Source organism: Micropterus dolomieu, linkage group LG19, assembly GCF_021292245.1.
Source record: "Micropterus dolomieu isolate WLL.071019.BEF.003 ecotype Adirondacks linkage group LG19, ASM2129224v1, whole genome shotgun sequence".
In the NCBI taxonomy this organism is placed as follows: Eukaryota; Metazoa; Chordata; class Actinopteri; order Centrarchiformes; family Centrarchidae; genus Micropterus; species Micropterus dolomieu.
In genome coordinates, this window is record NC_060168.1 from 24,677,378 (window position 1) to 24,705,097 (window position 27,720).

Genomic DNA, 27,720 nt, shown 5'->3' on the forward strand with positions numbered 1-27,720 from the left:
CAAATAATTCATAACAAATGGACTGGCTTGATTAAGACTTATCTTGTTTTTGACTCGATTAAATTGTTTCAGTTGCTTTGGAATTTCTACATATTTCACAGGGCCTGCACACACAACCTGATTAGGAGAGAGGGATATTAATTTAATGTTCCACATTATTCCCTTTGGCAAAAACGAGCACCATAGAATTTTGATTGGATTGTCATGAAGATGGATGTCAACTGCCACGTGACATAATAATGTCTTTATCCATCCAAAATGATCAAACATTCAGTAGCAGCTGTTGACAATACTGCAGCAACATTTTTGAATTAAAAACATATAAGTACACCAAGGCACTTGAACTTGTATAAAAAAACAACAATTTCAGTCAATCATTGTTGGCATACTCATCCATTAAGGCAACTACAGTTGACTTTTGCATAATGGCTTTATTCAAAACTAAGGAAATATTCTCATGCTGAGCAACTTAAACCAGCTGAAAAGTTTGTTTTTGCTGTTCTTAATCCAGTGGTTTAACATCTTACCTTGCTGCAGTGATGTTGATGATGATGATGAAGTTTACCCCAGGTCAGTACACAGTGACATCACTGGTGGGGTAGTTACAGGTGCAACAGAGTTATCCAACGAAGGTTAAAATCAAGGGCAACTGGACTTGGTTGAAGATACTGGAAGACGTTTCGTCCCTCATCCGAAGGACTTCTTCAGTTCTGACTGACTGGCAGGGAAACTCAGCTATTTAACCTCAGTGGGGTCGTTGGCCCGGGTCATCGATACCGCTGGTTCGTTAGTGTGATGGTGGTGTGATGGTCGTTCAGTCTTGGCCACAGGTAGTCTTAACGACTGTAACGACTGTCGTCACAGAAACAAGGAACACTAACGAACCAGCGGTATCGATGACCCGGGCCAACGACCCCACTGAGGTTAAATAGCTGAGTTTCTTCAACCAAGTCCAGTTGCCCTTGATTTTAACCTTCGTTGGATAACTATGACCTAGATGACTGAGAATCTTCATAGACAGGTGCAACAGAGCATACTTCTGACCACAACCAACTACACCCAGCAGTGACGCACTCTTACAATGTTTAAACAGTGAAACACTGCTTTTCAGGATTAAGTTACTCTTTTTAAAAAACGACTTTTTTATGTGAATAGGTGGTTTGATTAAAATTACTTCCTGTTTCCACCTGAACCTATGCTCATGACTCATCAGGTATTGGCTTGGTACCTATTTTAAAACACATTTTAAATAATAGGTAATAGGTATACCTCAGCATAATGCTTAATTTACACATCACATTGTAATTTCGCTATTGTTGATTTTAATTGTAATTCCTTATGTATAATGTTGAATTATTAATGAATAGCAAATGTATTTCAACCTCATGTGGTGTCCAAGTCTGGTGTGCAACAGCAAACTAAAGAATAACACAATATTAGAACGTGTTAAATCATCTCTGTGGAAAGAGTCTTTTATGTTTTCTCAAAGAACTCACATGTGAGGATGATGTCCATTATATAGTGAAGCAGGTTAGCTAGGCACATACAGTTTCCTTTTTTCTCCAAGAGAGAGGGCAACAAAAGACTGCCACCTTTTCCTTGTTGTGGAATGAAGGGAGCTCTTCTCTCTCAGCCCTCCGCTCTCAGTGTCCAAAGCCTCCCACACATCAGCACTCACATTAACATCATGCAAATACACTTTGAAAATATAAAATTCATTGGGTTAGCGTATATATTTATATAGATTTATACATACATATAAATTCATATACTTTTAAGGAATGTTAATCTATTTTGCTGTGTCTTTTTTTCTCCTTACAAGGTACAAAATAACTTTTCATACTATGTAACACAATATATAATCAACATATTAAAAAACAACTTATCAGTCCTTTTATCATCTTTTAGAAAAAAAAAATCCATAATAAAAATAAGTTCTATGTTTTTTCTCACTTATATCTTACAATATATTTTCTCTCTGTCAAAAAACACGCACACATGTCCCATTTTTGTTTTCGTTTGTGGTTTCTCTTGGCAGCAAATTGGCGGCAGTCAAACTGAATGTGTAAAAAAACAAACACATAATGGTGGTGCTCGTCAACATGGAAAAATCTCAGAGCGACAGCCTCATTGACGTGTAGAATTCACAAAATGGCAGCGGTGGGTGTTGCAAAACAAATGAACAAACTGCAGTGCTGTTACAACGGGCACTTGGAGCAGCCACATTCCAGAGCAGTTTCCATCTCCTCAGAGTACGAGGTGCCGTCGGTGCAGCGGAATACCGCCTTCCTCCTCCTGCTCTTGGTAACACCGCAGCAAACACCTGGTGGGGCTGCGGCCTGGCAGGATCGGGGACAGTCCATGCGGGGAATCTTGCTGGTGGACGTGCATGTTCTCATTGGGTGGTGGCGCTTCAGCTGCTCCCTCAGCATCTCTCCTTGGCATGTAAGTGCTGGACATTAATGGAGAAAGGACATAAAACACACACATTATACATACTGTATAGATATTCATATTTTTTTGTGATTTCCATCTCCTCTTGTAATAGTCTCCATTTTACCTGTGTCACAGGTAGATCCGGTGTACCCTGGCTGACAGTGGCAAATAGGCTCTCCTCCGTCTGACACACGACACTCCCCATGACTGCAGCGATGTCCCCTGCAGGCTGGAGGCTCCTGTCTTCTATCACAGTACTGACCCTGGTAGCCTTCACTGCACTTGCAACTGTAAGACGGACCTTTCGGCACACACAGACCATGAACACATCTGGAGTAAGAAAAAAGAAAGAGGGGCGACAAGGAGAAGGGTATGTATGAGGCAAATGTGTGTGTTTTACATGACTGCGATTAATACTGGCATAACCACATGATTTTGAAACACATAGGCACATTCATGGCACTGAAGCAGGTTAAATACACACAGTACATGCATATGACTTTCGGAATGTCTGCAACTAAATGTTTCTGCACAGTCTCTGCTGCCTCAGTCTACCTGCTGTTCAGACAAGGGTTCGGTGTCGTCGTCTGGTCACACAGGGCTCCGCTGCGTCCTGGTGGACAATCACATGTTACCCCCGTCTCTCCGCCCTCCCTGCATGCACCCTGGGCACACACACTGCAGGAATGACATCCTGCAAGAATGGCATCAACCTGTGTTGACGGAACAAGAAAGGGAAAAAATACCATCAGGAGAACATTTTGATGTTGTATGAAAGCGACAGCTTTCACACATTGGAAGCCCATTGTAAAGATAGCTCTAAATGGACAGATGACATCTGTTCTTTTCTCAACTGCTACAAGCATGGGTTTGTTGAAATGTAAACTAAAAACTTTAGTCAGATTAGTTTCTACTGTTCCCCCATGTAATTACCTTGCCCTCGACCCCTTGTGGTCGCGCTCCTGCTGCAGCTCGGTAACTCAGGTCTTGAGGCTCGCCATTGATTCTGACATTGTGGATGCAGCCATTAAAAGTCTGAGGGGAACGGTCAGGGCTGGGTCGGAGACCTGTGGCTACCACCTGAGATGGTACACCTGGGAAATGGAGGAGAATAAGACAGGACATGAACGAGAAGTAAAAGTTGACAAAAGGATGACATGCATGGGAAGTAAAAAGAAAGAAAAAAGAAAGGAATTAAAAGAGGATTGCTTGATTACTCTAATACATTCATCTTGTTTGATTGTTACAATACAAATACAATGTTCCAGCAAGAATACGGCATCACACCTCTTACTATTGCACAATACTTTTTGGTAATGTGCATTATAGCATTATGTTTTATTCAAGTACTTGATAAAAAAAAGTCTGACTGTTCTCTTGGCCTTTTTTGGAGGAAATGTTAAACAAAAACAGTTCTCAATCTCCACACCACATTCCCTGCTAGAATTTTGTGTACATGTGTGTATTTGCTTGTAGTGGGTAACCCGTTTAGTATTTACCCATGCATGGCAAACATGTGATCATAGCCACAAAAAGGCAGTAAAGGGCATGCAAAAGTAGCATTTGTGTGTTCAGAACATGTGTCCTGAAATATGTATAGATGTATGTGTATAAATGCATGTGTGTACCTCCTATATAGAGTTGGGTGTTGTGGTCGACGGAGGGCTGGCGTGCAAGCTTGCCCAAGCTCTTGGGGGCACCGTTATCCACCACCAGGCTCAGTGAACGGTTCTGAATCAACAGCTCAACTGTGTGGAAAAGCCCGTCATTCACCGACTCCACGCTGCAACAACCACACACACGCAGACAGAAAAAAAGGAAGGAGAGATTTTCAGTATGGTTCCTATTATGATAAATTACTCTACACCAGACAGGAGAAATAGGGGGGGAACATGATAGAGCAAATTAGAAATGCTAGACACAAAGCAGACTCTAAACATTTTAAAGTCAAACATTTTTTCCCTTTGTTTTGTTTGCAAATAGACCAAACTAAATGAAAAAGAAATTAGGGAAATCTGTGTTGAAATGTTATTCTCAGACATAAAACAGACTGATTACATCCTCAATGCAGTGGCCTTTGGGAAGAGATTAAAATGTGCCCTTGATCTAGGTCATGGTTTCCCAACATGTAGGTAGAGGCCCAGAATGGCTCCACTAGCAGCACACAGGCTTTTTTGATGGGCTGGAGCCTTAGGACAAGACTAAATTTATACACTGAACAAAAATGCAACACTTTTGTTTTGTCCCCCATTCATCATTAGCAGAACTCAAAGATCTAAGACTTTCTCTATGTACAAAAGGCCTATGTCTCTCAAGTATTGTTCACAAATCTGTCAAAATCTGTGTTAGTGAGCACTTCTCCATCTCACAGGTGTGGCATATCGAGATGCTGATCAGAGAGCATGGGTATTGCACAGCTGTGCCTCAGGCTGGCCACAATAAAAGGCCACTCGAAAATGTGCAGTTTCACTGTATTGTGGGGTTGGGGGGGGGGCCGGAAACCAGTCAGTATCTGGTGTGACCACCATTTGCCTCACACATCTCCTTCGCATAGGTTGCTGATTGTTGATTGTGGCCTGTGGAGAGTTGGTCCACTCCTCTTCAATGGCTGTACGAAGTTGCACGAGCATGCAGATGAGCTTCCCTGAGAGAATTTCTGCACAGTTTGTGCAGAAATTCTTTTGTTATGCAAACTGATTGTTGCAGCAGCTTTTCCTTTGCTTATCTTAGCAAAGGAGAAGTGCTCACTAACACAGATTTTGACAGATTTGTGAACAATATTTGTGAGAAATGGGCCTTTTGTGTACAAAGAGAAAGTCTTAAATCTTTGAGTTCAGCTCATGATGAATGGGGGAAAAAAGTGTTGCGTTTATAATTTTGTTCAGTGTATAATTTAATGGCCACACTCAACCAGTTTAGACCTTTGTGTTAAATAAAGAGGCTTACCTACTAGAGCACTGATATTTCTTCTGAGGAAATAAATGTTTCCACTGAAGAGGGGCCTGCAATGAACCAAGACTGTGACCTTTTGCACTATGTCTGACCCTGGGAAGAAAGTGTGTGTGTTTGTGTGAGAATGTGTGAGTCTGAGATTCCCCACAAAATGTTTTTGCTGGAGGGGAGACAGACAGCTATAGAGACAGTGGTTTGGCACAGCCGAAAGAGGGAGAGCGAGAGTGAGAGTGAGAGTGAGAGACAGAGAGGGAAAGAGAGGTAGATGGTGGGGTGGTAAAGTTAACTGTGCCTCTGTTCACCCAAGTTCTTCCTTCCCTAAACCCTGGAGAAAATGAGCAGAACATCAAAAACACAAAAGAACAAGTGAAGCCACTCTTTCCGTTGGTGGTCTGCTTTAGACTCCCAGCACTAAACACCAAGACAATGCATCCCTTTGTCTGTAGCCGGTCATTGCCTAACTAGCTAAGGAGCCCCAAGTCAGCTCAGATTGACAGCTGTTTATAGTGTGTTCAGATTACGGTGATGTTACATTAACAGCCAATGGAGCAGGGTTGTGATTTCTGGAGGTGGGCCAGTGTGACTTTCACAAAAAAACGCTGACCATACAAAAGGAGAAAAAAAGGGAACAGAACAGATGCACTAACATTAGAAGAAGAGGAAGGAGAAGGGGATAACCATGAGTAAAGAGATGGAGAAAAAGATTATTATGATTGCGAAAAAGTAGAACAATAAGAGAATGGCAATAGAACAGAAGAAATGAAAAGACAAGAATGAGGAACAGGGAAGAAGATGCACTAAATATGAAAGAAACTATTAAAAATCATTAATAGGCATGAAGTGCAACTGTGCATAGAAACCTACTGAGGCTTTGTACTGGTGGAAACTTACATTGAGTTCTTCATGTTACATGGCTTTACATGTATAGCAATATGTAGGGTTTACAACAGACACAAGAACATCTACTTTTTGGGAGGTTCTTTATGTAATAGGAATAGCTGGAAAGATAGAGGGGATGGCATGCTGCAATTGGCCGTGGGCTAGAATTGAACCTGGGCTTCACTTCTCTCATTTGCACTTGGTCTACATACTGCCATATTTTACTTAAAAATGAATTGGATTAAAGTTTAAAATCAAATCTTTAGATTTACTTTATGAACTGAAAAATGCAAATTTGGATTCATGCGTTGGTAGGATGCAACTTAAGGATGAGTAACAAAGCCATTTATGCAATCAACAATTGCAACAAAAACAAATCCTGTTCTTCTGGTTTCTAAGAGCTACTTCACTGCAGACCCAACACAGACACATACATGGTTTCTATTAGAAGTCATGTAATTTAATAATGGTCTTAAACAGGCCTGCTGCAACCAAGCCAAATGATGGTCTGCTTGCCTGAAAGATTAGCTCTCTATCTCACTACACGCCTCTCCTATCTTCACTTTGTATTCCCTCTCTTGTTCAGCCTTTTCTCTTCTTTCCATACATGTCCTCTCCTCCTCTTCCTTTTACTTTTGTCTTTTGCTCTTCTGTGCCCTCCTTTTCCTCCCTAAGATCAGTCATTTCTTTTGACTCTTATAAGGCGTCTTTCTTGTAGAAGGACTTAATCCCCTTTAAAATGTGTTCAAGTGTCTGGAAAGTTAAATCAAGCAAGCAGCTCACACAGCTGAAGACATTCTAAAACTAATTTTGCACACAGGGTTGAACTCCAGACACTCATTTTGGCACATTGCACACACAGACAGACAGACACGTGCACACACACTGAGCTGCGAACCAGCTGTAACACCAAAGCTCCACCTGATGGCAGTAGATGACTATTAGTCATGGTGCTTCGTGTCCAGCATATGCCAGACCTGCAGGGTGTGTGTGTGTATGAGAGTGTGTGCCAATTTAAGGCTTCATTAGTGTTTTGATAGGTAGATCTTTTCGAGAATCTCCCTGAGACATGTTTGTGTTTGATTCTACATCTGACAAATATATAAATACATATTTTTATTAACCCAATGTTTAAGTAGTTTAAGTCTTTTAGTGAATGGTGTGCGAGAAGCATTTCTCCTTTTTTGATCAATATCTATTTTTGTGTGAGCGCATCCTTAAGTGTGCATTTTAGGGTCTTTGAAGTTGGCTGTGTTGGCTCTGTAGATTTGGAAAAAAAAACCCAGCCCATTATGGGATTCAATAAAAACAAACACACAGCCGTAGAAGATTTCAACTGCCTCTCTCTTACTCTCACTGTGCTTGCCCAAACCCACAAGGGAGGTCAATTTCCTGTCAGTCCGGAATCAAATACATTCTCAATGAGCACACACAAACACAAATAAACTTTACTAAAAAATATCTCCCGTAAAACCAAAAACTGTCTTTTTTAAATAAAACTGAATCAAATACAAACCCAGAAGGAATTACAGGTCATTGACTATATCTCAAACTGAAAATAAAAAATATTTGGATTAGAAACAACTGCGCAGAAAATCTAATTAGGCACTGATATCATTTACTTATAATGTTTCTATACCACATTTGCTGTGTGTGTACATTTATGACAGTGAACCTTGTGTGTTTGTGAATGTAAATGCGCTGTCTCTAAACACTTTACATGTATGTGTGTATCCATTAGTGTCTGTATGTTTGAGTCAGCCTGTGTGTGTGTGTGTGTGTGTGTGTGTGTGTGTGTTGGGGGGGGGGGTAGCAGCCCAATCTGATTAAAATGATGTTCAGCAGACAGGCATCCCAGTTCCATATTGCCGTGGTAACCTCAATTAGTCATTGCTGAGACAGCAGCTGCTGAACGGCAAGCTCCTTTCGCTGTTTTCTTTCACCCTTTTTCCACTTTCATTAAAACAGGCCGGCCAGTTCAGATGAAATTAATACTTTTCAGGAGTGGATTTTTAGCATTTTGATGTAGAGTTTCAGGAACGAGCGCTTGTTTCAGGCCTATAAGGTTTCAGTATTAGAATGTCTGAATTGCCTCTGAGCGTTTTAAACCTATGATGATCTTGTTTTAACCACAGCCCTGTCATTCAGGTCAGACATTCAGTCACTAAGAACATGTAAGACATGTACATGTAAAATCTGTATGATTGTGACTGTCTATTAAGTATGAATAAGTGTACATGTCATAGCTTTATTGTTTTTACGCATCTCCCATAATTATTCATTTATTTTAGATGCTAAACATCAGGAGAAATTTGTTTAATTTGCTGGAGTGTATGGAGTGTGACTATACAGTGACACATGGGATAATCTGAGTATTTAGGGTGGACACAATAAAAGGAACACCTGTAAGATACATTGCCGTACAATCCACATTATAGCCACTTTTCGACCAAAAGTACCCGGGACTTGTAAGTCCCCAGATCTCTTTTCAAGGAACTAAAAGGTTCCTTCAGCCCACTGTTTCCACCGTGGTCTAAAGACCTGCAAAGATTAGGCAAATTAACTAGCTGACGTAGGCTGTAGGCCTGCACAGGCATCATTATTTGTAACCACTATCCATGAGCAACATTTATAAATGAACATCAGATTTGACTGGAATATAATGAAAAACTGTAGGCTTAGCTTGACCATTAAAGCAGCTTTTTTGTGTGGGAGCTATAATGAGTTTGGAAGGTTATTAAAACATTTCCAGTGATAAGAGCTGCAGATCAGCTGCAGTACTCACGTTTATGTCGCCTGAGCGTCAGAATAACGTGATTTTTTTTATTACCTGCTGTAATCAGCTGTTCAGCTGGTTTTGAAGAGGAGGAGACCGACTTCAGCTCTGTGTAGAAACTTCCTGACTGATGAAAACTTAAAAACAACAACTCTGGACCCAGTAGTAACTCCATCAGGTGTTCGCTGTAAACATACCCAGGCAGGCTGCTATTTACATTTAATGCCGACGATTGATCTCAGGCGGACAGCGGCAAGACATTTGTGCTATTTAGCTGCGTATTTTTAATTTTTTTTCGTCGTTTTGACTGCTGATTGTGATTTATTGGTTTGCAAACAATGTTGGAAAAGAGAGGCGCAGTAGCAGACAAACACCCGACATTCTCCTGTTAAAGCCAGTAGCCTCTACTCGCCCATTCAGAGATTCACTGCAAGGCAAGCCCCGCCCCCCCAAAGTACCCGGTACTTTCAGAAAGTACTACCCCCCCAAGCAGGGTCTTTTTAGGGGGTAAAATGAAGACCCCAGAACTACATTTAGACCCTGGTCCCTCTGGTGGGAACGCAGTGAGTTCCTCCAAAGGTTCCTAGTTCCGGGGTATAGTTCCTTTGGTCGAAACGCAGCTTATGTTGGACATGTGTTAATTCAACATGGTAGTGTTTCTGTCATGAATTACATTGCTTTCAAAGGTTTACCTAATGTCTCCTGAGTATCTTTGGACCCGTAACTCATTTTAGTTTATCTTTTGACTAGTTTCCTTTCTGAAATGCAACCTGTTTGCACTGTAAACTTAGGAGAATGTATTTGTCTCCTTTGAGGATATTTGGGGAATCGCAACATCTCACAGATCCCAAACCCATCAGCCCAGGTAACCAACCAGGATCAGGAGCTCTCTTTTAGCACACAGCCCCTCACTGGCTTCCCACCCCAACTGCCAAATGTGCTCAATAGAAACACTGCAGCCAGGGTATGGTGGGGGAGTGCTTAGTTCCAAACATTTAAACCCATACAATTAATAGTTGTTCTGTCTTTCATGGATATGATAAATAATTGATAAGAAAATTTGTATAAAATTGTGTGGTGAAATACTTAAATTTACTAATTTCTTCTAATTTGCCGCAACTGCACACAATTAAAAAATGCAAAACAGTTGTTTAATATAATGCACTATTATTAAGCGAAGTATTTAACTATTCATTGTTTAGTACCTGTCCCTTCTGCTTAGAATCATCTCTTCTTCTCTCTATTAACCAACAGCCAGTCATCCCTTTCCTTCTCTGCATCCCTTTCTATCTTCTTCTGTCCAACAATCCATCATCACCCCTCCTCACCCTACTTCTGACTTTTTTCCTGTCCTTTCTGTCTACGCTTGCACTGCCTCTTCCTTTCTTTATCAACCTTTTCTCCTTTCATGCACCCATCCATCCCTGCATTCCTTACTCTGCTGCTCGTTGATGAACAACAGTAGATGTGGTTTCTTTGACCCGATGGGAGATTAGTGTGGCATTAGTAAAGGGCAGCACATTAATACACAACAAACACTCTCTCTCCTACACACAAATGAACAAACACATTCATTTAACACTGGGCATGTATAACAACTTTTATCTGTTGCTAATAAGGGCATGGTGAAGGACTTGTATACCTTCTCCTATCTCTTTCTGTCACTCTCTCTGCCCCTCTTTTTTATCTCGTTTAAGTTTACCCACTAGTATGCAATACTTTTATGTTTTTTATTTTCATTATCATTCCCTCTGTATCCATCCATGCATCTTTCTGTCCACCTTGCTGAAATTCTGCCTCTTTATTTGCATCTCTTCGCCCTTTCTTTTCCTTTCTCTCTATTTTCCAATCCAAATTCTCTGTTTCATTGCAGGATGTCCAGCTGTCATCTGGCCAGGTGTGCATGTGTCTATAGATGTATGCCTATGCATCATTTCTGCATGCTTGCGCGTTTCCTCGTACAGCCCACATATGTATATACACGGGTCTACATCTTTGCTCCCAGACTCTCTTTTACAATGCAAATTTACCCTAATCTCTTAGACATACAGTCCCCTCCAAAAGTATTGGAATGGTAAGTCAAATTCCTTTGTTTTTGTTGAAGACATTTGGGTTTAAGATCAAAAGAGGAGTATGAGACAAGAGTTCAGAATTTCAGCTTTCATTTCGTGGTATTCACATCTAAATGTGTTAAACAACTCAGGACATACCACCCTTTGTTTGAACACACCCAGGTGAGCAAAAGTATTGGAACACGTGACTGACAGATGTTTCTTGTTGCCCAGGTGTTGCCTTTTAGGTTGATTGTCCAAACATTAAATAGCTCTGCATGACTAGTCTAAGTTTTCATCCTTGGTTCAAACCTATAAAGACTGCATTTCCTGTTAAAGAGGATAAACAAACATGAAGACCAGAGAGAAAAGCAAGCCATTGTCAAGCTGAGAAAAAAAGGCAAATTGACCAGAGCTATTGGACAAACATTGTGCATAGCAAGCACAACAATTTAGAATGTCCTGAAAAGAAAGAAACTACTGGTGTTTTGAGCAACAGACGCCGAACAGGTCGGCCAAGGAAAACAACAGTAGTTGATGACAGAAATATCGTTAGAGCTGTGAAGAAAACCCCCAAAACATCAGTAAGTGACATCACCAACGACCTCCACAGTGGAGGGGTGAAGGTATCACAATCCACTGTTCAAAAAAGACGCAGAGAGCAGAAATATAGAGGCCACACGACAAGATGCAAACCACTCATCAGCAGGAAGAATCAGAAGGCCAGATTGACCCACAAGTTCTGCAACACAATCTTATGGACTGATGAGACCAAGATTAATCTCTACCAAAGTGATCGAAAGGCCAAAGTGTGCAGAAAGAAAGGAACTGCTTATGATCCGAAGCATACAAGCTCATCAGTGAAGCACTTTGGAGGTAATATTATGGCTTAGGCGTGCATGGCTACTTCTGGAACAGGCTCATTAATATTTATTGATGATGTAACTGATGATGGTAGCAGCAGAATGAATTCAGAAGTGTACAGAAACATTTTGTCTGCCAATTTACAGAGAAATGCATTGAAACTAATAGGGAGGAAGTTTATCATGCAGCAGGACAATGACCGAAAGCACACTGCCAACAATACAAAGGACTTCATCAGAAACCCAATGGAGCTGCATTTCACTTCCTTAAGAGGAGACTGAAGGGAGAAACACCCCGAAACAAACAAGAACTGAAAGAAGCTGCAGTAAAAGCCTGGAATGGCATCACAAATGAAGAATGCAACAGTTTGGTGATGTTGATGGGTCGCAGGCTTGAGGCGGTTATTGCAAGGAAGGGTTATGCCACCAAATATTAAATGTTATTTACTTTAAGATTACTTGTTCCTTTACTTTTTCTCACCTAAGAATGCTGTGGTCTAATACAAACGGTGATATTTCCTAAGATGTTTAACACATCTAGATGTGAATACCAGGAAATAAAAGCTGAAATACTCATCTTTTGATATTAAACCCAAATGTCTTCAGTGAACAACAAAAACAAAGGAATTTGCCTTACAGTTCCAATACTTTTGGAGGGGACTGTATGTGTTTATCTATCGAAACCTTACACAATCAAATCTGTATGGTCAAAGTCAAATTTTAACCTATAAAAAGATGTGACTTATTAATTATTAAAATAAACCCTCATTTATACAGCCCATACTGCCTTGGTCTGGCCACACAAAAATTGTATTGAAAATAATGCCCCTTTTTACACAAGATACACGAGGATCACTCAGAAACATCCCAGGGACTGGCACCGGTCCCTGGCCCTCAGTTGCACAACCGCAGTAACTGTATGGACGGTGCCATTTTCAGGATCTGCCAGAATTGCTGTGCTCAGATTGTGGTGGATACATAGTTACGCCATTCTGGACAGTATCAGTTGAATGGTGGCAGGACGTTCTGCTTTGCCTGCCTAGCCATGTGGTGTGAGTCAGTTTACAATGTATTTCCAAATTAGGGCAGATAAGATAGGCCATTTGCAATGCTCAGACTCATGCAATCAAAAGATGGCACATAAAAGGGAATACATAGAAGCTTGTGGTAAAATGAGCCTCAGGCTTAGAGCTGGGGCTCCTCTCCTTCCAGATTGCTAATGCTAAACATAACATAGACAGTGATTACTTAGTGCCTAGTATTGTGCTCAGACATGATTTGATTTTATAGATCTATGTTTCTTTCTCTCACTTTCAATTTTTTTTTTCCCCGTCTCTTCGTCATTATTGTAGACTCTCTCTGGTCCCCCTTTTCCTCCCTTGTCTCTTTTTGTGTTTTCCAGCTTAACACTTTCTATATCCCTCATTCAATCTTTCCTTTCCACACTACTGTATACTTTCTTTGTCTCCCTGTCCTCATCTGCCTCTCTTTTACACATTCTTTATCTGATTCTCAGTTTTTCTTGCACTCTGTCTATCTGTCTGTCTCCCAGGAGTGGCCCATGTCAAGTTAACAAAACCAGACAAGGATAATTCCCTGACTCACTTTGTGGTTTACTTTTTCCCTCTGCTCTTCCCCCTCTTTTGCTCCATCTCTCTGTCATCCCTCACTCCTCCCTCATCCATCCTGCTGTTCAACCATGTCTTGTGGTCTTTTCATTTTGACTGTTTCTATCCATCTGTTTTACGCCTCCCTTTTCTCCTCTGGCGGTAGTAGTGTGTTCAACCTATTCTACCCAGTTATCTCTTTATCACGTTGTCTGCTATTTCACACGCCCTCCATCCAGCATTAGTCAATCCACCTGTCTTTCTGGCTCTGCCTCCCAACTGATCAATCTGTCTTTCTAATCATCCATACGTCCCTCCGACTGTCCTCTTCTCTCTCCTACTCAATCTTTTCAACTCCACCCCTCCCCATCTGTGAAGGTGCCTAATTAGATTCACCCTATTGTTTTCCATTTTCTGTCTTTTCATCTTCTTACTTTTCTCAATGTATCATGTATTGTGAACACTAGTACATATTTTGGTTAAGGTCATTTTTGGGATAAGTTGATAAAACACATCTACCCACCCAGATTACAAACCAGTCTGAACCATGCAAAGAAACAGAATATCACCACAGAAATAGAAAGTGCACAGTCTGCAAAAAAATAGCATACTACACAGAATGGCAAGTTGTTGTTATGGCCAACAAAACTGTCTACCCAGATGACCTCTTGTCATTTATTCTCCTTGCTGAAGTCTCCGTTAGCAGGTCATTGTTTACCAGCCCCAGGGCTATTGCTCTACAGCTGACCCTGTGCTCTGGCCTCTCTGGAGGGTTGTATGGTAAAAGAAATTCACCTACATGCTTCAACACAGCATTATAATTATTATTATTATTATTATTATTAATTAAGCTGTTTGTTTGATTCAGTTTAGCAAAGGTCAATGAAGACAGAATACAGAGTAAACATTCACCAACACAATGCTAAGATATACTAAATAACCTCTACTTCACAACTCTGCTGAATATGTCATGACTTTACGACACTGGCAAAATCGTAGTTAGTGTACAATGATTGCAACCCTGTGAATGCCCAAATAATACTTTTCGCATCCACATGCACACACTGACTGCAGGGACGATGCAGACCATCTGCTTGCAGCCCAAATTTTATGACCGAGTGGACCATACGTGTCAACCAATATGTGAACATGTTCATGTATGCAGACACCAAATCAGAAACCACATAGTTTTAACAGTTTAACACCTTGCATTAAATTGTTACATCATACAAAGACCTGACAATTTCTCCCCTGAATGTTATATGTGAAGTAAACTTGATTAACATGTGTCAGTTATGATGTATGAAAATGCTGATTCAACTTATATTTTTACAGGAATTCAATTGTCTAATTAACACACAGCAGAATTATGTGTATATATATATATATATATATATATATATATATTTATATGTTTTTTTTTGTTCGTTTTTGTTTTTTTTCACTGTGGGAACATTACTTCTTAATCCACATTTTGAAACTAGAAATGTAGAAATGTAGAATAATTGAAATACCTGATGCAGAGACTGTCTTGCCCTTGACAAAGTAAATTGTGGCTTCAAGTTTCTTCTCCCACAGCTACTTGCAGGGTTTATAATATGATGTAAAGTCCTAATCCTAAAGTCAAATTTGTAATGAACCGGCTCTGGCTGCATATTATCGTCAAAAGCAGTGCGGATACCAGTACCATCTCTTTCTTCTGTGACCTTGTCTCTATCCACAGAGACAACAGAACAGAGCAGAGCCAAAACCACAAAGCCAGAAGTCACATGCTAAGAAAATCACTGTCTGAAATACATAGAAAGAAGAATGGTGAGTAAATGAGAAAGCAATAAACTCTCCCCCTCATCTCTCCTCCTTCCTTTCTATCCTTCCACATTCTCTCACTTATTGCTCTCTAACCTCTCTCCCTTAATTTATTCAATTACACTAACATCTCTGTCTCTCTCTCTCTCTTTCTCCCTTGTTGGCATTATCAAACTGGCTGGTGCAATTATTCAAAAGTGGTACACAAAAAGGAGACCTTGGTCAAAATGATTCGTAGCTTCCGTCTCACACCAGTGGTATTGTTAGTGCCTTTTCAAGTTGAAGGGTTTTTGTGTACCTTTCCATGCTGGACTAAGTGTTTTTTCCATCCGCCTGTAACACCTTCCATTATATGCCATTACAAGAAACTCTGGAAACTTTAGCTCTATTTGGGCTGGCAAGGCACTGCCTACTCCCTGCCTTGTGCAATAAACCAATCTCTTTTGCCGATTATCTTGCCAGTAGTGTTTTTGGTTATTGGTATTTATTCAGATGGCTTGGTAACGAAATACAGTTGCTGATGTACAATGTGCTATATGCCATCAGGTGCTTTATATGGTTTGCACTTGTTGTCTGTGCTTGTATTACAAACGCAACATCCCTTGGGACAAAACATGGTATTTAAACTTGTATCATATATCCCTCTCACATCTCTCTCCCTCTTTCTTCCTGCTGCAGACAGTGTAGACAGAGACGCAGACAGAATCAATAGGAACCAATCAGCACCAGACGAAGATGGACATGGGTCCTTTCTCTCTCTCTCACTGTCTACTTTAACGTAAAGTCGGGCAATCCTTTTTATGTTTTGTCTTCTTTCTTTCTTTGGTCTTTCCTGTCTCTTTGTCATACACCTTCAATTCTCTTTTCAACCGCTTTCAGTCTGTTTTGCATACTCCTCTAAGATGGCGTGGACAGAGAGAGTCAATAAGCATTAAAGATTTTCCGTACAGCCAGAAGCACAGTGTACATCTATACTGCATACTGTGTGGTATGCTGTGAGTATTATTTTCTAACTGAATCTAACTGGTTCTAACACTTATATTATAGCCAAATTTCACCAGACTGGACCCTTAGTATTTTTATGGCAGTTTGTGAAGTGTGTGAAAAGAAACCATGATAGAGATAATTGTATTTTATGCTATGCCAAACCTTTGACTCATACAATGCATTTAAAAAATTCAAATATACTAACCTTAACAACAGAATGTGGATGAGTAACAAATCTAATGTCATGTCAAAGACATCTATGTATTGTGTTGCAGAGATATCTACTAATGTTAGCATGCTAACCAGCTAGCCCCAGCCCGTCCTGAATTGTAATTCTACCTTGAGAGGCGATAGTGTTCAGGTCTCCCCTCTAGATTCAACTAAGAGATGTGTGTGAGTGAGAACACAAAATGTCCCTGTCATCAAACTGCCCTCTATCGGTCTTGAAAACTGTGTTAACTACTGGTTTGTGTTCACTAGAAGGCTGCTGGGCCTGGTTTTGGTTGCCATTCAAGACTCAGTGAGCTATTAGGACCTCTAAGTTACCTGAACAGCTAACTGAGCTAACCAACTAGCAACATGATATGTGATATGCTGCCTCCTATTTTTTTTTAAACTATCGTTTGGACAGGTGGAGAGTTGTCTTCATTCTTGTGCATTGTACCTAAATCTTTCTTAACAAACTCAGATGACTCCTGATATAATTTATGTATAGGATGAATATTATAGTTCTCTTCTTTCCTTCTTGCCTTAAGAAGATAAACTTACTGTAATATATGAGAACTGATAAAAGGACGCCAGGGAAAGTTTGGTGTCTTTTGAGTCTTTAATGATTATGTGAATGAGTTAATGAATTTTGAATTTGTGCTAAACATTCCTATGAAACCGTGAATTCAGTTTATCATAATGTCAAAGGGCTTTCAATAGAGGCTTTTGTTTCAACTGTTTTAAGTTTTACCTCAAGAGTGTTTTTGAGAACAGTAATTTTTCTGAGTTCATGTTTGTTTAAAGAATAAAGTATGCAGACATGGATCTGTTACATGTTGTGAGTGTGTGTGTGTGTGAAAGAATATGTCAGGGGATTAGTGTGCGCATGACCAAATAAGCACTTAATGAAAAGTCCTTAAAGAACTAAAACCTTGGACCCTTTAGTTGTTGGTATCTGTATGTATACATTACTTGAATATATGCAATACCTTGAAGCTCTATAACACTAGAATCTTGTTAAATATAAAGTTATGTAATAGTTGTAGCTTCATTCATTGGATACAAATAAGTAATTTGAAATATGTCTACGTGTGAGAAAGAATGTGTATTTTGTAATATTAAACCATGTTGAACCTGAGCAATAAAGGAATTCTTCAGGGTTCTTACATAATGTGTATGTGCTTTTTGATATTGTGCTTAAACTACCTTGAACCCCTGTTTCATCTAAATCCAGTATAACTTTAATCTAATTGAAAAAGTGCAAATAAATGTGCATGTATAAGTCAGAGCAAATTAATGTGTGTAATCATAAGTGAGTGAACAAGAGTGGATGTGTAGTTTATGTATCTACAGTATTAAAGTTTCTTAAACCATGTTTAAATTTGACCTTCATCACAATATGTATAAATGTATGAATTTTGCCAATCATAATTTAATGTGGACGGTAAGAAAGTGAGAGAGTACTTTTCTGTGTATGTGTGTGGCCTACCTATATACAGTGGTGGGGGGGTAGTTGGCGATGTCGTAGATGAGTCGTATGTGTCCCTGGTATAGCTCCAGTGCCAGTGGGTCATGGTCTTCCTTATATAACAAAATACCATTGTCTTTATCTGTAGCCACCTGGAGAGACAGAAAAGTTGGATAAGAAATAAAGACAAATATATTTTACTGTATATCACTCAGTTCAAGAAATGTTATTATCATTGTACTGCTGTACAAGGCAACAACTCTGCTATACAACTGCAATACAGCGGACAAAAATCATATCATATTGGTTGCTGGACAACACAATAAGGACTGGCAATGGACAAAGTCTGTGAAAACCTGTTATTTTAATTGCATAATTTAGTAATTTCGAGGACAATTATGGTTTCACATACAGATACATACTTTTTATGATAAAATAATAGTTTCTGCCGCTACTGCAAACACCTTCTTCTATACTTTGGTCTGCTACAAGTAAACTGGTTGACTTTGACAACTCGGGATCTTTCACAGATTATTTTTTACCCTTCTAATATTTTCAACTTGTTTTTAAAAGATTGAAAAAGCGGTGAAATGTTTCGGGAACTACTGTGTTCCACTTTTTTGCCATTGTCTACCTCAGCATTCAAAAATCTACTTTACCCTCAGGTTTCTCAAACCTGGCAAAGCACTGAGCTAGTTTTTGGTTTCAGTTAAGATTGCAAATGTTGATGTATGTCTAAATCAAAGAGAAATAAAAAACAGACTTTTGATTCAAGATGGTATGTCACACCATTGGACCGATAAAGAAATATATGAAAATGAGGAGAAAATGTAAATTCTGCCACACTCACATCTCTAAATGAGGTCAATGGCACCTCCTTCCCACATAGACGCACTTGACGTGTCACACTAGCTTGCGTGCTCTGCTAAGCGCTAACTAACTAGCGAGTGGAAATGGGGCCAAGGGGCCAAGCACTTAACACTCTGGCTTCAATGGAGCATAGCCAAGTCAACACCTGCTAACAAGCTGCTGGAGAAAAGAAGAGATTGAAGCAGACCAAGAAGAGCTAAAGAGAGGGAGAGAGAGTAGGGGGATGGAAGAAGAGAGTGAGATATGGAAAAGAGGATAAAGAGAGAATTGGGATGCAGACCGAAAGAAAAGAGAAAAAAGTGTTAAAGAGAAAGAGAAAAAACATCCAGTGATTTATTAAGTGCTGTGGTCCTTTCATTCTTTGTTTTTTCATTTTCTCTCTTGCCTCTCAGTAGAGCTTAAATAGCCTTGGCACTGACATTGAAAGCTCTTGGCAGGAACGTAGAGGCACACACAGACACACACACACACACACACGCACACACACAGGTCCAAACAGGTGGTAAATATCAATTAGACTGCCCTCTGTTTCTTTTGTCTCTTTCTCCCACTCGCACTTTCATTTGCAGAAAGGAGGTAAATATGTCTCTATTAGGATATGACTCTCCGGTGTTCAAAATATATGTTCTCTGTGAATGAGCCTGTGCGTGTGTGTGCACAAGCACGAGTGCTCAGTGCACAATGAAAACAGAGGGTATAGCAGATGTTTGCTTTGCTTTGTTGGCACTAAGTCGTGCAACTCTAAAGGCTTGATTTGAGCAGCTCACAGGTCTATTTCAAGCAGCCCGAAAATGTTTTCTATGTAGGGCAGCAGAATATGGCTTTTGTACTTGTTGACATATTTTGCAGGATAAGGTTTTTTATTCTTAAGTAAAGTATGGCACATTACAATGCATTTTAGTTCATTTCAAAACAGGCACTTTTCAATAAATATCTGCATGAAATGCTGAAAAACAAAACTTTGTTAGCAGAGGTCAAAGGTCGACAATACCTGTAATGAAATATGCGCTGTGGGACGGAGCTTTGCGCCTGGCAGCTCCAAGTACCCATCCCGACCCAGGAAGTGAACAGTGGCCATCTTGTCACATTTGTTACCGTAGAAACTGGGCATGCAGCGGCAGACGGGCTCCCCAGCAACCACCAGGCACTGGGCGCTGTTCTGGCAATCTGATTGGTCGCAGGGGCTGGTCTGCAGCAAGATCATTGGTGGAGGGTTCTCACAGAACAGCCCACTGAGGGAAGGGTAGATTAAACAGGAGATAACTTATTCATAGAGCTTTAATTGGGGTGATTTGTTGTCTCCATTTCCTCTAATAAAACTTGTTCAGTACTTCTTCGGTGTTTCGCCTCATTGCATTGCATTTAGTGATTGCAATGCTGAAGTTGGAAAGGTAGTATTCCTGAAGGAAATGGATTATCAGGATGACACCGGAAACTTTATATTCTGTATATCTACTTGTTCTTCACTGTATCTTCTTGAAACACTGAACCTTTCTTTGAATTTCCACTTTTTGCCCACACAGTATCAGTCTTTCTGCTTCTGTCTGTCTCCTTTTCAATTTGTTTCCTTTCCCTTGTTTTTTTCTCTGTCTTTCCCTTGTGATGAATTTGTTTCTCTCATGCCAACGGTCTCTGCTATAATTAACCACATGGAGCTGCATCTGTTGCACACACACATACAAACACACAAGCACACAGTGGGTCCAGGCAGTCAAGTGCCTGATTATGAAGTGCCATCTGTATCTCCTCCCAGTCTGGCCGTGCAGTGCATGACTGTCTTAGTGTCTGTTCAAAGGATTTGCAGATGATGTGTTTCCATGACTCTCACCTGAAACCCTCTTTACAGACGCAGGTATAGCCATTGACAGCATCCACACACTCCGCTCCGTGTTGACACTTATTCTCCAGACAGTCATTATAGTCCTGCTCACAGTGTTGGCCGACATAACCCGGTAAACACTCGCACCTAGAATTGACATGGAAATATGGATGGGATTACTGTGTGTGTGGGCAACAAGCTTTACCTCATGATTACAGATGCTTTACTGTACACAGAGGTTAGAGTTTTCAGTTCTCTTCTCCTTGTTCTTCGTCTTCAACCCATGTTTTTGAAACAAGTTTCCTGTTATAAAATTAGAGCAGGACACCAAACTTTCTACTTACTGTTACACAAAATTCCTTTTAGATTGGAGAAGATGATAATACTAGCCATTGAACTGCATGTATTTGTGTATGAGTCACAAACCCTGAGATTAACTACACATTTACTTTTTTACTAAAAACAAAAAGGTGTCAAATAAGTGTTGTTCCATGTGTTTCTGTCTGTATTTTTGTGTGTGTGTGTTTGTTTGTGTATTTCTGGTTATATATTTATCTAATCAAGAGTTCAAATTCAGGGCAGTGATGACCGTTCTGATCTTCCTTGTTTCACAAAAAAGTCAGCTTTCAACTTTTGACCTCTGCTCCTGTCACTTTGTTGTCTCAACGATGTGACCTCTGACCCTCTTAAGTACTGACCTCCTGCGAAGCTGTGACTCACCTGTAACTGCGGCCAACATGGACACATTTTGAGTCGTGCTGACAGGGATCGAAACCATGAAGACAAGGGTCAACCACCTCCTCACACAAGTCACCTGGTGACAAAGAGTGAAAGAAAATATTTTTTCCTTTAGTAATTAAAATAAGTTTGCATGTAAAACTAAATCAATAATGTACGTGTGTGTTTTGGCTTGTGTTTAATGCAGATTATAGCATCATTCCACCAACAAATCATAGAAGAATATTTTTCAATAAAAGTGCACAAATAAATTGCAGTGGGAAACAAGGGAGAATAGTAACAGAAAGACAGAACAAGAAAAGAGAATGGAGGAGAGGGCCTGTCTAACCATTTAATGTTCACAAGCGTGGAAAATAAAGAAAACAAGGGGTGGAAAGAGATCCTTTATATATGTGACTATCTTGTTCAGGACCTCAGATAATGTGCAGTGGAAGTCCTCATGTCCTCACACACACACACACACACACACACACACACACACACACACACAGGGAATAGCATTATCAGCTTTTTCTCAGAGTTGATGGAGAAGAGGGTTAATAGGCTGTATAAGAGTGGCTACTCTCTACAGATCTACTTACACACACACACACACACACACACACACACACACACAAAGGCTGAGAAGGGTTAACAGCATGTGAAATAGCAGTAGCTAAAGTTGGTCATAAGAAGGAAGAAGGGATTGAGAAAGGTCAAGCACACTTCCATCGTTCTCTGCCTGCTTTAATCTAATCATGCCGCCTCACTCCCACCCTGACTGTCTCCACCACTCTTTTCTCAAGTCACTTTTAGACCCATGTTGTTCTGAGCTACAGTATACTCCTGCATCCGATGGAAAATAAATCTGAAATTCTTTAAGCGACAGCAAATGTGCAAAAGACTTGAAAGTACAATCAATTTATCTACGACACTAGAGTAAAGGTAAAGGCATACCAGGAGGCCTCAAACTTTGGACACTTAGTTAAAGAAAAATTTATTGATGTGAAATTGCTTAGTATAATTACCATACAAAATTGTAATATCATTAAGGTGGTTACTGAAGAGGATAAACATGCTGGGAGTGATTTACCCATTGGCCTTTCATTTTTCCCCTCTGTGGGATCTGTAGCTCAGTTTGTGTTGGAAGATCAGAGCTTGTGCCATAAAGCAACAGAGCAAAGCAACGGATTACCAGCAAAATATTACCAATGTTGAATATGGTTCAAAGCCTGACAGTCTGTTTTCTTTTCTTTGACACAAAATTGTCATGAGAGTGATTACAGTATGTTAAAGTGCTGGCCAGAACACATTTGAGAGCATATTCATATTCATGTGTGTGTGTGTGTGTATATATATATAGATATATATATATATATATACACACACATATTTGCTGGCATCAAGCACAGGAAAACTAAATCTTATTATATTATATTTGGAATGTAAGAGCTATCCAACTGGACAATTTGGTCTACATCAAGATTTCTAAACAAATCTAGATTGTCATGAAATTCCATCCATCCATCCATCCATCGTCAACCGGGAATTGTAATGAAATTAATATAAATATTTATGGCCCCAAGAGGATGATTCTAATTGAGATTATTGACTCCCTGATGTTTTGTGTAGTACCATATTCAAGTCAGAATATCCCCTTCACAAACATTTTTCTCCGTGACAAAGCATTTCAAACGCTAATGGTTGGATTTTTAATAAAATATGCATAGTCTCCAGAGAATCAACCCTAATGGTCTTAGTGACCTTCTTCTATGGCTTTTTTTCATTTTGGAATCAACCTCTTGGTTGTAGAAACCTTATATCAGCTGTTTAAAAGGTCTTGTGACCTTAAATCTTGATTTTTCCCCCCCCCTCTGGTGCAAATATGACATGACAGTCCTGGTTGCTGAGTTTGAGAAAGGTGAGCAACTAGGAAGGAGTGTCCTCTTAATGTGACACCTGATGATTATGGCCAGGTTCCCTGAGCTGAGCAGAGGTGCAGAGCCAAAGGAACCAGCTGTGTGTGTGTGTGTGTGTGTGTGTGTGTGTGTGCAACAGCTGTATGTGGTAAGGTGGTTGGCAGTGTGAGAGGCTGCTCTATGCCAACAACGATAATGACATGGTGTGTGTGTGTGTGTGTGTGTGTGTGTGTGTGTATATATTGACTGAGATCCAGTGTCAAAGGGGAGCAGCTGTGTGTATGTGTGTGTGTGTGTGTGTGTGTGTGTGTATGTGTCTGTTTTAGAGGACACTGTCACAGCTAGAAAAACTTAACTCCCCAGTCAGCATTTTAGCTATAACTCGCTTGACTCAGTTGATGCAATTGAGGGCTCTCTCACTGCTTCTGCCCTTTAGCAGCCCTTTCTTTACCCTTTTTCCATGCTATGTTCATTTTTCCCTTACCCCCCAGTACACAGGCGTTCTTTGCCCTCTCCTCCCATAGGAGCAGTTTCAGGTCACTGCGGAGGGTCTGTCCATTACTAACATGCCATTCAGTAAAGTGGAAAATGTGATTTTCTATGTGTGTGAGCGCGCAGTAGTGGAAGCACTTGGGACCCTCCCAGTCTCTCAGGGGGCAAAGACTGAGGGTTTCAGGAATATATAAGTGCAGAAATAGACGGTGTGTGCAAGTGTGTGTGTATATACAGTATGTGTGTGTTTGTGTGTGTACCTGTGTAGTTGGGTGGACAGATGCAAGTGTAGTTGTTGACTCCGTCAATGCAGGTGGAGTTGTTCTCACAGTCATTGTCTTCACAGTCGTCGGGGTTTATCTCACAACGTTGGCCCTCAAAACCTGGCGGACACACACAACTACCAACACAAACATACACACACACACACACACACACACACAAGTACACAAAATTTGCATTATAAGATGGTGACTGGGCAAGATCTGAGCACACACTTCTGCTGCACAACTTGAAATAAAATCAATCAGCCAGCCAGATCAATCAACTGTTCAACTTCACTCTCCATTAAATTTTCCTATATGAGCTTTAATGAAAAACAACTTAATCTGTATTCTAGCGGGTTTTCTTCCATCCTGTGCTGGGTCTTACACACCACTGGACTCACAGCATATCTATATTTAGTGGTCCAACAAGAGACACCATTTCATGCCTCATTTTATAGCAGAAATGAAATTTTAACATGACTGTTCAGAGTTTAAAGTATCACTGCAGAACACAAACCCTCCCAGACAATCTTCTTCTGCCCTAGAATTTAGAGAGAAGAAGTCACCCCTTTAAAACTCAGTCCTTTGATTCAGGTCATCGCTGTCTTTCTTATTAGGGGATGTTTCATTAATGAACATCAGAAGTCAAAGTTCCTCCAGTGTCTAATGTCAGATAAGGCAGGAAAAAAGTTTATAACAAAGCCAACCCACCCAGAGCTAAGAAAAAACATGCTGAGATAATCTTTTTTCTAGTTTTATGCCACTACTGTTGGACACCGCCCACCTGGGTGAATCTAAAGGATTTATCAAAGCCACCTCCTTCATCTTCAGATACATTTCACCCTCCTCCCTTCTCACCACCCCTTGATCTCTCTCCCATTTTCCCACAATTCGTATCTCGGGTTAACTCCTTATAATAGATCACATGTGCTCAAAAACACACACTAGTTTTAGGTAAAGATCACCCTCCGACACACAAAGTTTGATAAAGCTGACCACAGCTGCACTCAGCAGCTCGAACTCTCTCAAGACTCTTTATTCTCTTAGTCTCTTGCACTTTAATGAGTCAAGTTGCTTTTTTGGATGAAAACTATTTTACAGCAGGTCATCCTAACACATTAAGGAGACAGTGACTAACAATTACCGGCCCACACACACAAACACACACTTATTTGTAGGACACTGTCTTTGTCCTTCCCACTCCATCAACATATTTCGGTTTTTATTTTTGATTCCTTTTGTTTACATTCACTCTGACTTTCTAATCTAACTTTGCTGCCTCACAGACTCACACTTATCTCACTCATTCTCTCTTCCCACACCATATATGATAGTCATTGGTTACCCCCACCCTGTGTGCCTGCTAGTTTCAGGAAACTAAATTTAAAGTTGTGTTAAGACTCCAAAACAAACTAAGTCCCTAGGATACAATGAGCTTATTAAGTTGTTACGGTTAACATTTTAGCTTCCAGTTGCCTACTTACACATCCAGCAGACACAGAAGAACATGAACATTCCTGCCAAAATAAAGTCAAAAAACACTCTCCTTTTAGTATAGCATGTGTTGGCCAGTAGAAGTGAAAACAATGAGATAAAAGCTGCTAAAAGCTACACAGAGCTGGAATTATTTTACCTAATAAACATTTAAAACAGTGGAAAACCTTTCTATGCAGTCCAGTAAGTGAGTGTCTGTCTCACACAATAACTCACGTTCAAAGAGTACATCTGTCTCGGGCACAAACCTGCAGAAGAATTGTATGTACAATTCCTCCTATTTGAGACATCATACATTTACCCTTATTGCACAAATACAATATTGGTTTTGGGTGTGGTAAAATCTTTAATTGGCTTAGTTTGGAAAGTTGTTACATTAATAAGTGGTAATTTGTCTGCATAGAAAGAAAAAGGAAGAATAATAAAAGAAAGTGCAAGAAAGAAAGAAAAGAAAAAAGACCCAAAGTGTTTCCTGAGAAACAAAATACAAAGAAATAAGAGGAACACTGCCAGCACTTACAGGGTCAGAGAGCACAGTCTGACTAATTAAATCCCAGTCTTGACATTTAAAGTATATAGTTTGACAAATGGGTCCCTGCTAAGAACCAAGGCTAATTGGACTTATTGAATATCCCTAACTGATTATAGAACATGTTAAAATGTCAAAAGGGGTCTGGTCTTGTACTCTTTCTGTCTTTCTACTTCTCTCTGTCTCTCAGAGGGCACACGTATCTGTACCTGTATTGGTATTAACATTAAGAAAAGATCTGTAAAGGGTAAAGAGACCCCAAATAGCATTACCATGCAGGATGTTAAAGGCCAGAAGCACATCAAATCTTTGCAAAGGGCAAAGGTCTTATGGGGCTCGAGGACGAGAAAAAATCTGGTCAAGATATTTATGACAATTGTTTCAATCAAAGTGGTGGTTTGTCATGAGGGATTTTTTTGGAGAGAAACTGATGACCCTGGCAGGCCCAAGCATGCTCATGAATATACATACACACACTTGCAGAATGCAGAATTTACATTATTTGAATTTTATTCATTTTTCATAAATATAAGCAATCTCACTTTCAAGGTTGCCTCCTTGTAAAAACATTGTGTATTTTATGTAGTTTGGTTCAATTTAATGGCAAAAAGGGCTGTTTTGTCAAAAATACACCAAATGTCTGTTTTTAATTTCTCATATTTCTAAACAACTGGCGACCATTTTGATTATTTTTGGTCTGTGGTCTACAACCAGATTTATATTTTGTCTCTAGGTACTTATTTACAAATTAACTTGGATGCTCTTGCTGTAGTTTCTTGGTCCAAAAGGGATTAGTCATGAGGTGATAGGGGAATGGGCCGAAGAACATCTTTTACAACATTTACAGTATTTCAAGCTGTCATACTGTGCAAAGAATGCAACAGAAGCCCAGAGGTGTGAAAAGCAAGTTTGAGATCATGTATCATTCTCCATTCTCTCAGCAACTGCCACTGAGAGGCACTTGACCCCTACGTCTCCAGTGGAGCTGCTCTGCAGCCGGAAGTCAAACTGTGGTTGTGTTGGGCAGCTCCCAGGTGTGAATGTGTGAAACTGTATGAATGTGAAACAAGGGGGTTCCTGAAAATGAGCGAAGATATGCAGGATGCTTTCCTTGGATGAATACAGATGAATAAAGGGGTCAAGCCCATTATGAACTGTGAGTTTCTTATTAAAACCCATAATAGCAAAATTGTTACAGCTGTTTTTAATTGTTAACAGCAAATTCAGAGGGAATAAATTTTTCTACAGTTGATATGTAGTCGTATTTTTGGTAATTTCATGTCCATCATTACATTCTGAACACATTGATTGCAGCAAATCTTTTTCAGTGGACATTTATTTTGTCGGAATGGGACAGTCTGATACTGCTGTGATGCTGGATTTGATTTGCACCAAAGACAAGACAGATCCATGCACTGGATTTTTCAAAATTTTGCTTTAGGAACTTGTGCGTTTTGTGTGTAGGCAAAACTGTAGCAATACTTTAAATTAACTGTTGGATGGTATTGGAGCAAAACACAAAACACACAGATCCAACATTTACACTTATGTGCCCATACTTTAAAAATAAAAGAATAAAAAA

General features: G+C 40.0%; 1 protein-coding gene across 1 annotated transcript in view; it reads right to left on the bottom strand.

Moving 5' to 3' along the window:
- Positions 1-1,446: 1,446 nt before the first annotated feature.
- slit3 (slit homolog 3 (Drosophila)) overlaps positions 1,447-27,720 on the bottom strand; it is a 270,903-nt gene continuing 244,629 nt past the window's right edge. Inside the window, exons 29-38 of the mRNA XM_046030828.1 lie at positions 24,110-24,249; positions 21,442-21,535; positions 20,731-20,868; positions 19,894-20,134; positions 18,054-18,184; positions 4,065-4,219; positions 3,370-3,530; positions 2,992-3,149; positions 2,561-2,766; positions 1,447-2,452 (exon numbers count right to left, since the gene is read on the bottom strand). Of these exons, the coding sequence (XP_045886784.1) occupies positions 2,199-2,452; positions 2,561-2,766; positions 2,992-3,149; positions 3,370-3,530; positions 4,065-4,219; positions 18,054-18,184; positions 19,894-20,134; positions 20,731-20,868; positions 21,442-21,535; positions 24,110-24,249 (1,678 nt within the window). The 3' untranslated portion in view covers positions 1,447-2,198. The remainder of the gene's footprint in view (positions 2,453-2,560; positions 2,767-2,991; positions 3,150-3,369; positions 3,531-4,064; positions 4,220-18,053; positions 18,185-19,893; positions 20,135-20,730; positions 20,869-21,441; positions 21,536-24,109; positions 24,250-27,720) is intronic.